The sequence below is a fragment of the Euprymna scolopes genome, chromosome 23 (genome assembly GCF_053919585.1).
Source record: "Euprymna scolopes isolate OS-2025 chromosome 23, ASM5391958v1, whole genome shotgun sequence".
NCBI lineage: Eukaryota > Metazoa > Mollusca > Cephalopoda > Sepiida > Sepiolidae > Euprymna > Euprymna scolopes.
Genome location: NC_136504.1, coordinates 807,632 through 823,491, shown reverse-complemented (window position 1 = coordinate 823,491; position 15,860 = coordinate 807,632). Strand labels below are relative to the sequence as shown.

The 15,860-nt window shown below is 33.8% G+C and overlaps 1 protein-coding gene across 1 annotated transcript in view; it reads right to left on the bottom strand.

The window, feature by feature from the left end:
- The window catches only part of LOC145245718 (ras-related protein Rab-11B-like), a 138,288-nt gene that overhangs the window by 8,396 nt on the left and 114,032 nt on the right, over nucleotides 1-15,860 (bottom strand). The window contains exons 4-5 of the mRNA XM_080107257.1: nucleotides 4,521-4,714; nucleotides 569-649 (exon numbers count right to left, since the gene is read on the bottom strand). Of these exons, the coding sequence (XP_079963383.1) occupies nucleotides 569-649; nucleotides 4,521-4,714 (275 nt within the window). The remainder of the gene's footprint in view (nucleotides 1-568; nucleotides 650-4,520; nucleotides 4,715-15,860) is intronic.

The following is a 15,860-nucleotide window of genomic DNA, read 5'->3' as shown; positions in this document are numbered from 1 at the left end:
ATGCTCATGACAGGGGATTGGTTTCTTAGAGTCTCAAAAGATCTGCAACAGAGAGAGATGAAACCTTACAATCATAAATGCATAAATTCAGTCATAACAGTAATGCAATTTATAATCCCCTCTGATCCATTCAGGCAGAATAAACTAGTAGGCATTTCTTTTAGCACATCCCTTGTATAAAAAATAGAAAGTGAATGCAAAAGCATATATTTTCACATACCTATATATGTGTGTTATTTCATTAGTCTTCATAAAGACATGCATCAAGAAGGTACACTCCGATGTAAAAACCTGCAGTCTACTGTATGCTCTGTCTTGTGGCAATCATTTGCACTGACAAAGATTAGCAGTAATACCAAAAAGTGTGGTTGGTTCCACACAAAACCTTCACAACTATAAACAAATCATCTGCGTGGATTTACGAACAACTTCATAGTTATGGCAGAACCTCATACGTCAACATTGATGGCAGAGTCCATATGTTTATTGTACCCGTTTTAATGTATTGGTAGCTTCTAAGTATATACTCATACCCCCCACACCCACCCACACACACTTGTATACTTACCAACTAAAAGATTATTGAATGCTTCTACTACATTTGTTGCATCAAGAGCTGATGTTTCAATGAAGGAAAACTTATGTTTTTCTGAAAAAGAAATAAAATAAAATATAGAATGCAATTTTCTCCTACATCTTTTCTGATCTCAATAGACAGAAAAAAAGTCGATTGTTTAAATTTTATACACCCCACCACGACTAATGGATAACATGGCAGACTATGGAATCAGCTATGCTAAGATCAAATTTTATTGAACTTGTCATAATCATCACATGCTGATATAGTTGAGAAGGCTATGACTCCCACCTCAATCTGACCCCTCTGTTAGAATTAAAATGGCAACTTGTGTTCAAATAATCTTTTACAATGTGTGAATTTTGCTTTGACATTAAATAATCCTGAAAACTGACAAGCCAAACCGAAATTCACAGGAGAAAATTCAACATGTACAGGATGAAACAATAAAATTGTTGCCCTAGAAAAGATGACTTTTTTTGTTGCAGACCATCTACTAGTTGTCCAGTTGTGTACAAATTTCAAGAAGAGTGATAGGAGCCTTTCATCATGTCTGAAAGTGATGCAATATTCAATGAGCGAGATCGGAGATCTGCTGCTGTACAATTCATGCTCTCTACCGATCCAAGTTATGACAACAGGACCATTGCCGACACCCTCAAAATGCATTGCTGGATTGCTACAGATAACAAGGACGTGTCCAGGGTAATAAAAACACAGTTTCTAGCCACGATCATTATCAGTGGAGCCAAGTTGACTTCAGTTTTAGTGTATGTGTCTCTTACAAGTTTTGTGGAATGACTTTAAAGTGTTTTGTAATGGGAGAAGTATTTTTGGGATGAGTCGGATTCAGAGAAATATTTTCAGTGAAAAGGTTTTTGTGTTTATAACTAAATGTGAGAATACAAGAGACACATTATACAGTAAACAAAACTAAATAAGGAGTTAAGAATGCATATATTCACAAATGAGATAGTTTATATATGTTTAAAATGTAAGTTTACAGCAATATGAAAAACATAGAATGTTAGTGAACATTTTTAGAGCTCTTGTAAAAATAAGGGGGATACATTAGCTGAGACATTAGCTGAGACATTGAAAAAGTTTTAATCAATTAATTAAGAGTTATGAGTTACAGGGGTCAGGAAAATCATAATCCAAACTTCTCTGCTCAATTAAATAAATTACAATTCATTGAAAGTTGTTTATATGAGTCAATGTTCATTTGATTTCCTATTAGGAAGAGAGTTTAGTGAGAAAGATTGGAAATATTTCAATCAATACAGTTTATACAGATTAACAGATGATAATGAGTCAATGAGTTATGTGTGTATCTGTGTGTTTGCTAATGTTTGTGTATGTGTGTGTGTGAGTGGAGAGAGATCTTGCAGAGATAAGAGCCCAACAGAGGAGTGCCTAGTGACACAGATCTGTGGTCTCGGGTCAAGTGTGCTCCACTGGTTTATTGAAGAAAAATCTGGCTTTTAAAGGATTTAGGTGGTTCTCAGAAAGATTATTTCAAATAAATTCAGAGAGTTCTCCAATTGGTCCAAAATATAATGATTTGTTTTTATTCAAGATAGTGTATGCACAGACAATGTGATACAAACGAGTTTACATATCTTGGTTTTGGATGCTGATGTGTAAACATCAGCTGCTACAGATATATGGAAACGAAACCTGGACAGTGAGAGTTAAGGACATGCAATGTATGGAGAGAAATGATATGATTAATCTGTAATATGAGTCTTAAAAACAAGCTTTGATCTGTTGATTTCAGAGGAAGATTAAATCTGGAAAGTATGAAGAGATGTATGCAGAACAAGAAAGATTTTTTTATCATAGTTACATTGAAATAATATATGAGAATTCTTAGGTTGGTGGATGTAGAACAGTTCAAATAATTTTGTTTGTGATGTGATCGTGTCAGTTATTGATATGATAGGAGACAGGACGAATATTTGAAAGTGAGTTTGGATAAAAATCAACAATAATATTTATAACATATTTACAATTGAAAGAAAAATTTACTTTTATAATTATTATTAATTAAAGCTATTATGTGATGCATGTCCATTGGAATTTGAAATGAATGCAAGGGACGTAACTCTTCTCAAAATATCTGAGGTAAGTGAGACAAGGGAAGAATTATTTCTCTTTAAAATACAAAACATCTCCATATTTATTTATTTACAGGGTGAGATGATACAATTATTGCTCTAGAAAATATGACATGATTCCTTTTCCGATTGATGAAAACAAATTTTCTTTTTTGTTGCAGACCATCTACTAGTTGGCCAGTTGTGTACAAATCCAAAGAGCAATAGGAGCTGAAAGTAATACAATGTTCAGCAAGCTAGTTCGGAGATGCACTGCTGTACAACTCATCCTCTCTACCAATCCAAGTTATGATAACAGAACTATTGCCAACACCCTCAAAATGCATCGCTGGCTTGCCACAAATAACAGGGACATGCTCAGGGTGATAAAAAAGTTTCCAGACATGGTTATGATTTTTAGTATGGTTTCAAGTGAGGACACATCATGCCACCTCACAAGAGTGCTATGACTTTGTGTTCTTCTTTTACTGCCCCCGCCCTCTCTCCTGACCTAAACTACTTTGTTCGGTCATACGTCGAGAACATCACCTACATGACCTCCCGCAACACCAAAGCCAGCCTAATCGTTGTCATCTGCCCAGCTCCTACAGGCATGATCCCAGTTCCAAACCCGTATTGAAGTGGTAATTGAGGCTGAAGGCGGCTACATTGAATAGATGTCAGCTCTACTACATAACCAAGTTACTTGAATTGCCTTTTTCAATAAAATTTTTAAAATAAAGCTGTAGTGTTGTTTCCTTTAGGGTGATAACTTTATCGTTCCACCTTGTGGATGAATTTGTTTTCATCTCAACAGTTTAGAAGTCAATGTTTAAAAGCTGTCCAACACATGCCATCATATAAAACAGATGTTAAACCAAATATGATGATGATGATGCTGAGGTTTGCATATCAGTGATTGTATTAAACAAATTACTTGCATAACCTGAATCAGCTTGCCTTTCTGTTCTGTAGCCAGCATCTCCGTTTCAACGACAGAGACAACACATGACGGATGAGTTTTCGTTATCACTGAGACAATGTTCAAATCATATCTCATTAAGCACAAAACACACCTGGTCCTTTGCAGGTCATCCCCTTCATTATATCAACTTTTTGTATTGGAAAACTGGTTTATTTTGTCTTTTACTCCTCACATTGGATGAGCGATATTTCTGACAAAAGGGGAAGAATTGCTGTTTTCTGGGTCAGAATCTAGTCATCTCACACTGTTGGCTGATTTTGACCTTAAAGTAGCTTGTTTTATTTTTTTGTTAATTTCTTTTTTTTTTTAGCTCCTTACATTAAGTGTCTTCATGCTTTGTCTGGAGAGATTTCCATATAAAAAAAAATCCCCGACACCACAAATACACAAATATAAAAGGCAATGTTCGAACTATTAGTTGTTATATTCACCAAATTCCAGTTGATGTAACCTTCCACCTCCTTCAGGTGCATTTTTTCAAACTTGGGAATCGGTACAGAATTTTAAATAAAGGGGGTAGATTGTTCTTATTCCATCAACCATGACCAGGTAACAATGTCAATTTATGTAATTTTTAGTTATTATCGTTTGCAGTAAGGATATAACCTTCAATCTCCACAAGACTGTCATTTGAACAACCAACCCTTTCACCTGTGATGCTACGTGGATACACCATATTCCCAAATTGAAAAAGATGCACCTGAAGAAGGTCAAAGGTTACATCGTTTGAAATGTCATGAGTTGTGTGATGGACAAACGTGAAAATAGTAATTTGAATATTCCAAATAATAGAAAGAATCCTCATCTCAAAGATTGTGAAAAATCAATTTCCAATTTGTGAGGATGCACGATGCGTTACCTGCTAATAACCGTCCTTCATCTAGTGTCACCGCGCGCAGATGGCGTAAATCTGTTTTGTTGCCCACGACCATAATGCAGACGTCTTGATCGGCATGTTCATGGAGTTCTCCGAGCCATTTCTCCAAATTACTGAAAGACAATGGCTTTGTGATGTCATAAACAACAAGAGCACCAACAGCTCCACGGTAATAACTGAAAAATAAAGAAAAAACGTGTTTTTATATAATGGTAATGCCATCGTCTCAATGAGTTTTCCAAGTAAAATTAAAAAAAAAAAAAATCTGAATATTTCTCCCATTAACTGTAACAACAATATGTATGATGTTTCTATTTTGATATATGAGTGGAGTCACCAACAATGGTTATGGTTTTTTTATTTATTTTATTATTTCATATTTTCATTTTTAATTATTTAGGTCATTGTAATAATTTTTTTAATTCATTGAAATCATTTTTTGAAATTGTTCTAACGCGTTTCAGATGTTCTTTAAAGCACCCTCTTCAGAAAGTTTGTAACATATTCAAAAAGTTTTTTAAAAAATTTTTGTAACTATAACTGTAATAACAATATGTACAGTGTCTCTGCGCACTTGATGCATATTTTATTTTATTCAAATTAAATCAACGCTTCTATAAAGGAACTCACACCCCTGACGTTAATCTTGTGTAGTCAATGCATCATTACAGACATTTCAAAATACAACCACTAAGAGACGACATGCGGATCTTTACTACTGACTTTTAAAGAAAGAACAAAATACTGGAGTTTGACTCTGAAATATATTTAAATTATAAATTTCAAACAAGTAAAATATTTGTTTATTTTCATAAAATTGCATTGTAATTTTGCTTTCAAGCGCACTTGATGTGTATTTTATTTTATTCAAATTAAATCAATACTTATAATGGAACGCACACCCCTGATATATATATATATATATATATATATATATATATATATATATATATATTATATACACACACACACACACACACACACACACACACACACACACACTGGCAAAAACCAAAGACAATTACGGATATTACAATTGTTTTGACATAAACCAGACAATTTTAATATAAATGCTTGATTACCGAAAGGTTAATCATCTTGCTTAATATTTGAGTCAATTCACATGGCTTAAATTCTTATTGATATATGTACACTACTATTGGTTAATTGATTTTAAATATATTAAACTTTTGGAATAACCTCTCTTTCTCTCTCTCTCTATATATAGTAAGTTAAATAAAAACACTCCCCCTATACATGAACACAGACCCGCTATAAACAAGGTTAGGGGAGAAATACACTCATGAAAACTTTAGAAACATTTACAAATCTTCCAACCTTTTGGAAACATCTTGTATCATCTATATATATATATATATATATATATATATATATATATATATATATATATATATATATATATATATAAGAAGGTGGAAGATTTGTAAATGTTTCTAAAGTTTTCATGAGTGTCTCCCCTTCTCTTGTTTATTGCGGGGGTGGGGTCAGTACATGGTCAGTTTTTCTTATTTTTTCCTTTTTCTTTCTTTATTTTTCTTCTTACTTGCATGGAGGTGCATTGGTGCTTGGTCATATAAGTGTGTCTGTGTTCGTGTGTAGGGGGAGGGTGTATATGTGCGTGTTTCCTTGCATTGGTTTGTGTAATGCGTGTTCTGTCTTACAGTTTGAGTAGGCTTTATCTAGAATTCATTTCTAGATTATCATTCAATTTTGATTTTTTGATTTTAATTTCTTTCTATTGAGATTTTCGTTTTAATCAGTCTGTTGGGATATTCGTAATTTTTATAATTTAATAATTACATTTGTTGATATAAAGGGACAATATTTATGAATAAACATAAGGTATTTCTTAGTGTTTATATTTGTCTCCCCACGTGGGCAGGGTTAGACAAAGGATTAATTTTTAGTGTGGGGAAAATCCTGTTCCTCAAAAGGGGGCACTCTAGATAGGCATGAGAATAAGAATAAAAGCGTTTCAGTCACGAAGGATTTCTCTTCCGATGACCGAGGGTAGAAGAGGTGGGTGTAGTATCAGGACAGATACTACACTGTGATTCTAGGTATTTCTTGGTTTCGTATTAAATTAAGGTTGATATTGTTCAATGTGTTACATTAGAGAGGGGGAGAATTTTGAGCTTGTGTGTGTGGCCGTGCATGTGTGTGTGTGTTTTAATGTGTTGGTTCTGATTTATGTGTGGAGGTGTACACATGCATATATACGTGTGTGCCGGTGTGATTTTCATTTCATTTGTTTGTGTATCGATATTAAGCTCTGTTCGATTCGGGAGTGAATTTTTTCCTGTGTAAGTAAGTAAAATTTTCTGCTTAGAAGATTGACATTATTTTGAAGTTATTTTCACTGCAATCAAGAAATCACATTCTAAAAATTCATATATATATATATATATATATATATATATATATATATATATATTTATAATATATATATATATATATATATATATATTATAAATGAGAAAATAGAATCATTTTTTTTCATATAAATGCTTATTTTGCACGAAGCAACTTGATGTAAGGTGCTATAAAAAACACTTCAAGGTCAAAAACTTGCCAACAATAAGTGTTATATGGCTTGTAACCAAGAAAACAGCAATTCTTCCCCCTTTGTTAGAAACACCGCTCAAAGGACTAATAAATAAGAAATTCTATTTAACCCATAAATAAGATCTTAACAAATACTGCTGGACTTGAAAGTAATAGCAACTTAGGAGTGGCTCTTTATCTGTGCCTAAACCTAAACATAGATTCCATGAACAAAGCTTCTTTCTTAGAACTGCACGCCTGTGGAACTCTGTTCCATTTGTCTGCTTTCCAGCTGACTACAATATGGTCATCTTCAAATCCAACATAAACCAGCTCTTGATGAGTTGTCCCCTTAAGTAATCCAATTTACCAAATTTCCACTACTAACGATTACTATGATATTGTCCCATTGACCTACCGTATACTCATTAACCATTATTCTCGAATAGCCCCCAAGCCTTGATAAGTAGTGACCCTTTATAAAAAAAAATAAATAAATAAAAAATAATGTCCCAAATTCGAGTGTCATCGTTGGATGTGCTCAAGTTGCTTTAGAAACATTTGAAGTGTGATCCAAAATTTTATTATCCATCTATCTTCTATATATATAAAAGCGAAAATGTATGCATGTATGTATGTATGTATGTACGCTTTTCCTCGATGTCCACAAAAGGCTTCTTTCAGAGAAGCGCTTGCTCGGTTCACAACTTCTTAAAACTTTTTATATCATCTATAAATTGTAATATCTCAGAGTTACCCATGGAGCTCGCCTGTCTATTTAATTTTATTGGCTTTCAAACGTTAATTATTCCACATTTCTCACATCGGCACACGTTACATTCGGTTTTCGGTATAAAAAAAAAGCGAAACTCGACTCTAATCACAGGTCGAAAGCCAATTCACAGCCCAAAACCCCTCCGGGGCCCGGGCGTCAAGATCAAAATGTAGTATCTGTTCCGACAGATGCTGCAAGCTATGACTAGCAAAGACCATATGTGGGAGTAACCCCACATATCTGACCTTGGTCAATGTAGGGGCAACCCTTCATACCAACAGTTACTATCCAGCTCCCATTTCCCACCTCTCGGGAGCTGGTCCCCCCCTTTCCCTCCCACCTCCCTCTATCTCGACATTAAAAAACGGCCTTGTGCCTAATTTGCTCAGTGGGGAAGCAAATAAATCCAACAGGCCGAAAGCCAGTTGTCTCAAGACAGCTAAGTAACGTTTGTTCAATGTCAACTTCGTCATATCAGACTGTAGCTTTCATTTCGCTCCTCCTCATAAACAGGGAGCGGGTTTTTAAAAACAAACAAACCGATTTATTCGCCTCATTCAAAACTGTCCCGCACAAAATGCTTACTGCTGAATACCTATCACCGTCACGTTAATCAAAAACGCGCACCTGTTTTTTTTTAAACACTTTACTATTTTCCAACTGCGCGTCGTGAAGGCTTCGTTTTTTTTTCACGGGCACCTGTTTTTTTCACATACCCCGAAAAACACCCGGGCAACGCCGCGTACCCCTCGCTAGTATAATAATAATAAAAAAAAAATGATTCAACCTTAGTCAAAGGCTATGCAAAGGTTCCTTTTTTATTTTGCTACTATAACAAGATGTAGAGGAGGGCTTCACTCCTTTCCCCGAATTGCTCCACTTACTCTTGATCCTCATCTAATTAAGGTGTTTAGCAACGAGACATCAAATACTAGTTTTTAAAACTTGAAAGAGGATTAAATCTTGGTTTCCCAGCTCACAAAATATTTTGATTAATATTTGAAATTTAGAAGCAAAACTTGTGGTGTGGCTGTATAGTATATTTATTTTCACACTACTAGGGGTGATATGTCCCACGAAAGGGATATATTCATTTGAAGTAGATGAGTGCTATGGTTTTGAATAATGATCTGGTGAGTTGTGGCGTCCATTGGTTAAAATATTCTTTTATTGTTATATGCATGTGTGTCTATCTTCTATATATATAAAAGCGAAAATGTGTGTATGTATGTATGTTTGTGTGTTTGTATGTCTCGCAAAAACTTTCCACACGGGTCACAGATTTTCGCCAGATCGGTATCATTTTAAACTTCCAACCTTTGCCCAACAAATATCGAAAAATTGGCCAAAAACGTTAATTTTTTCACCCTAAAATCATCACTTTTCTACAGGGGGGGGGGTCAGCAAAAACCCTCCTCTCATGACGAATTCGCTTCTACGCATGTGTCATACAACGATGTAACCTGATTTACTTTAAATATTTGAAAAAGCGACACAATTTCGGCAACGTCGTCTTAGCTCCGTTGCCTAGAGCGCAGTCTCATTATCTAAAGGTTTTGAGTTCGAATCGTGGTGTGAGATGTCTTTTTTTTTTTTTTTTTGATTTTTTAAATTTTAATATTGAAGCAGGGTTATTTAAGCCATTTTTCACGTGTTTTTCAGATTTTTTAACGTTCGTTTTTCTATTTTAGGTTTTCATTAACACCCCCTCCCCCACCCCCGCCCGACCACACACACCCAAAAACACCTGGGCAACGCTGGGTAACCCCCAAAGCAGGGTTATTTAAGCTATTTTTCACATTTCTTTTATTTTAACGTTCGTTTTTCTGTTTTGCATTTTCTTTGTTTGTTTGTCTTACGCTAGTTTTTTTTACTTCGCTTATTCTTATGTTTTGATTAACCCCCCACCCCCCACCCCCGCCCGAGCAAACACACCTCCAAACACTCGGGCAACGCCGGGTACCCCCCGCTAGTATATAATAAAACAGTTCATTAAAATCAGTCTGTGTAGCTCAGGGGCAAATAACATACCTGTGGTTAAAAAATGTTAAATTCAACACACTGCTGTCAAAAACTCACTACTCCAAACATCAACGCTCTGCTGTAAAAACTCAACGCCGAATCTCAACACACTCAAAACTCAACTCTAGAATACGACACTGCTGACAACACTTGTTACTCTGACATCCAAATCCAACATCAACCCAGTCTCTGAAAAATCAGACTTTTGATATCCAACCAGAAGCATCTCATTTGCATGTTATGTCACAATTTTGCAAGCATATAAAGAGAAAAGGCGGTCAGTTTTTTCTTCATTTTTTTTTTTTTTTGTCTACACAGAACTCTACAGACTGCACACAAACAGGTTTGTACTAATTTTTTAAGTTTTTAATTACAAAAGCTTATTTTGCCTTTGGTAGCATTTCAGACCACAATACCTCTCTCTGTTGTGACTTTGTTTTTTTTTCATTATTCAAGTTCATCTCTCTCTGAAGGAAAATGTGTTTGATATAACTATTCTTAACTTCCCATCGAAACTGCAAGACGTCATTTTCTACATTGTACTAAAATCATGTTTCTCACAGCTTCCAAAATGCAGAGATGACATCTTTCATGTTAATATCTAACAGTATTCCTAGTGTGAGGCTGGTGGTACACCTTTTGATGTCTCCATCTAAGTGGCGCTACCAGTTAGTATCTATGGTTTAACAAGCCAATCGTAATCTCATAAGGATGAAAGACTCGGATGTGCTCATATTTATTACATCAAAAAGTTATGATCGAATTCTTCAAAGAGTAAAAAAAAACCAAAAAAAAACCCTGATAATTACGTAGAGAATCCTTTACATTCATTCAACTGCTTCTCTTACATATTTGTCAGCCTTATCACAGCAATTCCCCTCATTGGCATTTCTTGTTTGTTCAGCACAGATACAGAATAGGTAAAATAATCGTGGGAGGAGATTGTTTGCAGGTTTCATTTTTTCCTTCACACCCTCCACAATCACCAAATATATTGCTATTTAAAATTACCTTTGTCCAATGCTGAAGGTAACAAATAAATGTAATGGTTCCTTTTTTTTTTTTTAAAACAGTTAAGTCATACAAATAATTGTAGTTAGACTAGTTTATGCTGTGAATGTTCTACAGGAGGAAACAGAGATTGGAGCTCAGTTGAGCACCTATCCTGAAAAGAGAGAGTAGAGAACGACTAGCAACGTCTTGTGTGTGGAGAAAGTGTTGTAAGAAGAGAAGAGATCGTTCACCATTGGATTGCTAAGAATTTATAAAATTTGTAGGATTTTGCAAAACGAATGTAATTTTTTAAGACAATTAAGTCATAAAAATAACTAGATATTCTTAAAAATATGCTCCCATTCAATGAAAGTACTTATTGCAAAGTTAAGACATATATATGGACGAACAGAGCTTCTGGATACATCTTAAAAATGAATCTAATTAAACTAAAAAGTAAACTAAAAGAATTTTAGGAGAGTAGAAGATGGACGTTAGGTTTATTTTCACCAGCTTTTTTAACTTTCGCTTCACTTTTAGCAAAGTAAAAAGTGGATCTTGGGTTTACTTTCAGCATCCTTGTAACTCTTGCTTCCTTTATTTTGTCTCTAGTCCTCACATTACTCGCATTCATTAAGAAATGTTTTGGACGAATGGGAAAATAATCGTTTCTTTTTTCTGGCTCAGTATCTATTCATCTCACAATTATCATTGACTGTTTTTTTTTATTTCCCTTTTTTTTTTTTTTACCTGAAATAGAATATCTTAAAACTTGGCTTCATGCTTTGTCTGAGTCGATTTCCATTAAAAAAATAAAAAAAGAATTAAATAATACAATTGTAATATGATGCATGTTAGTTATCTAGACAAGAACGTGTTTCAAACAACTTTTGTGTGACAAAAACAGGAACATTTTTTATTACGCAGCTTTATTTTTCATAATTTTTTTTTTGTTTTTTCATTGTTAACGATAAATGATTTCACGGGCCGAACAGAGTTGTACAAGTGTTAAGATAGCAGACATGATTGAAATCAAATGCAACAGATGTGAGTTTCAACTCGTAAGCTTCATGTTTATCAACAGAGCATATAGAATTAAATAATAATTCTGCTATATTTTAAAGTCCAAGGTTTTATTCATCTTACCAATCATTTTTTTCATAAATAAAAACTTCCGTACATTTTACAGAACTGTTTCGTTCACAGGGTGGGGCACTTAATATTCATATTATTTATGAAACAAACTATTGGTAAGTTAAATAAAACCTTAGACTTTGAAATATAGCAAAATTGTTTATATATATATATATATATATATATATATATATATATATATATATATATTAAGGGGATTAGAACAACAGTCTAAAGAGCAGTATAGTTTAATGTATTAGTAAATTCATTAATACAATTAAAATAAAAGAAAACAGTGCTCGTTGTAATGTAGATATATAATAAGCTCGATAGGCATATATGTCCTAGAGCTATTTTAATATTGAGTAAGATGATTGATAGTTTGTAATTAAAATTAAAAATCGGTTTCACAAGGAAGAACAAACAAAATCAATAAATTGTATGATTATTTCGGAAACAATGTTTTTATTGAGATAGACAATAAGTCTTGGACAATAATTTTATCATTTAGTTTTTTGAAACAAAGTCTCCTCATCAGCAAAAATATTGGGTGTTTTTTTTTTAAAGACACCAAAAATAAAGCTAGCGTTTCCTTTGGAAGTTTGTATATATCAACTTTTTCAAGCATTCATAAACTACATTTTACATCCCAATGAATGCATTGACGATGATACTTACGAGCTTTAAAAAGTGAACCATAAAAAGATACATCTGCCTTACTTAAAAAAAATGCTAGTTTTATTTCTGGTGTCTTTAAAAAACCTCCACCCAATATATTTGCTGATGAGGAGACTTTGTTTCAAAAAATTAAATGATAAAATTATTATCCAAGACGTATTGTCTATCTAAATAAAAACATTGTTTCCGAAAGGATCGTACAATTTATTGATTTTGTTTGTTCTTCCTTGTGAAACCGATTTTTAATTTTAATTACAAATTATCAATCATCTTAATCTATATATATATATATATATATATATATACACCCAAACACTTTTTTAATTCCATTTTCATCCCAAGCAAGGCACAGTGCCACTTTGATGTAGGGGACTACTATCGGGGCCATAAGTTGCAGAGATATTATGTAGGGAGTTGAGCAGCAAGCTGTTTGTTCACATCCCACCAAAACTTCTGCATTTCAGTACTGTTGGAAAAGCAGGAACCTGGAAGGGAGTTCCAAAGTCTAGCAGTTCTGGGAAAGAAACTAGGCCTTCTTATATCTAGGGATCTCTACTGTGTAGGGGTGGGATTTTGCAGCTTTTCGGGTGTGTCGGGGGTATTTATATCGAAGGGGTACAAGTGCTTGTAGTTTGTTGGAACACCCACCGTTAAAATACTTGTAGAACAGGCAGAAGGATGCAACATTTCGTCAATGGAAGGAGGCTGAAGCTTAGATGATAGTTCAGGACCTATCAGGTTGGCGACTTTTTTTTAACTCTGTCCAGGAGTAGCAGATGCACCAGCCCAAATGTGACAACAATACTCCATACATGGGCGAATGGTGACCTTGTAGAGGTTCAATATACTTTCAGGTGTAAGTAACTTTCTAGCATGATAGAGAGAGCTCACCTTCCCTGCAGCGGCCCTGCTAATGCTCTCAATGTATCTGCTCCAACTCATGTTCCCTGTGAACGTTAAGTCAAGGAGTTTGAAAGAGGTACTTTCAGGTAATGTATCTTTAGCCATAGCTATTGGTGGTGGAGAAGGTTTCTTGTAATTATTGAAGAAAACAAGCTTAGTCTTAACAGCATTGAATGTGACCATCCAACTACAGAGAGAGAGAGAAATAAATTTAACTTGAAAAAAAAACAGCATTAGAAATAATTACAAAGGCAAAAGAAGGGCGGTATTGAGTAGGTTGGGGATTGGGTAACAATAATACTTAATGAGGTGAAAGGTGCAGATTATAATTAAGGAAAATAAGAAGTAGAGATAGGGAATGAAACATAGGAAATAAAGATGGAGGTAAAAACTTCCTTCACCTTTGAAATTATTTCTAATCATCACACTCTCCTCTCTTTCCATTAATTCTCTCCCTAAACTTTATCCATTTCTAACCTCCAATGTATATAAAATCGATGATGTGTTCTTTGCCCTTACTTTTGTACAATGCTGTTGTTTTTCTCCTCTTTTGATGAGAAGCATTTAGTTTTGAAATGCCATGACCTAATAAGGTTCCCTCCCCTCATACTTATTGACATGATAATGTAATAAAGTTCTAATTATTATTTCCTATATATATATATATATATATATATATATATATATATATATATATATATACACACACACACACACACACAAAGTGTATGCCAATTCTGGTAACACCATTCGGTTTGGATAAGCCAGAAACAAATGACATAATACAGCTCCCTAACTGACGGTTCCATTTTTCTCAGTCCAAACGTCAGGCATCCTCGATTCGAATACCACACGATTCATACAAAACAAAAATGAATGAGTCACTTGCAGGAACATACTTAATCAGACCGAGGATATTCCAGCACACCTCCTAAGTTATCAGCCCCGGCAATACCATGTCCTATTATGACGTCATCCTGCAACGTCTATGGCTTCATAAAAAAAACAACAACAACAACAACAACTAAGCAATTATTTAATTATTTGTACATTGTGCTTCACAAGATTTGAAATTTTTTTTATATGCGTATTTTAACATCCTTATTCTTGTTTGTTTTCAAAATAAACGTTTTATGAGAAGCCATTTTTCTTTCTGTTATCTTTTCATAATCTCTGATAAAGAACATATTTATAATATTAGCTTGGATTTAGGTCATAAGCTAGAATGATTTATAGTTTCTTCCTTTTTTTCCTAATTGAAATCGTCCATATGAGATAAAAAGATTGAGAAAGAAAATACAAAGTTAACCAATCTTTAAAAAAAAACTCTGAAATCTAATAAGAGTTATCTCCCTTGTGCCACTGGCACTGGCAATAAATTAGCAAATTTCATGGTTCTTAAATGACTCACACACCTGAAATAATCATTTACTAGCGATTGATCTGTATTTTTAAACCATAACATTGTCCAATGGATATAATATATATATATATATATATATATATATATATATATATATTCGTTTTGTCTGTCTGTCCATTTCACTTTTTCTTGGAAACTAGTAGGCTGATCTGACTGAAATTTTGAATGATTTTTGATATAAGGTGCAATGAACTAAGTATTATGGTATCCATTCAATGCACGATTTAGGATTAATATGAATTAGCATATAATGTAAAAATGAGCACAAATTTAACCATATTCAATCATCAATTAATTATAAAGCGCTCACTCTAAGTCAACAAGCTGTAACTTTTCCCCCGTTTTTAAAGTGCTAAAAAGTCTACTGAAGTTATAAGATTAAATGTGGAGTTGATAACAAAAAGTGAAGCATAGGGAATAGGGTGAATAAAAACGTGATTTCACGTGAAATCACGTTTTTATTTACCCTATTCCCTCTGCTTTACTTTTTGTTATCAAGTAAGATCTATGACTGACTTGTAGTTTCATTTAATACTTTTGCAAGCAAAATTCGATCCCGCATTTTGCTAAATCCTACCCTCTGATAAGAAGGAAAGTATTCCTTTGAAACTCCGCAGATTAAGGACTATCCATTTATTTAGTGTTTCCTTTTTAAAATTAAATATGTTTTTAACTCTTTTCCAAAGTGTTTTTAACATGTTTTATAACTACTTGTTTCTATATATATATATATATGTTGTTTTGAAAAAAGAAAAATCGAATGAATTTATGAAATGATCAACGTTTCGTCCCTATTTGCAGAGGACATCTTCAGGATATTAAAAGGAAA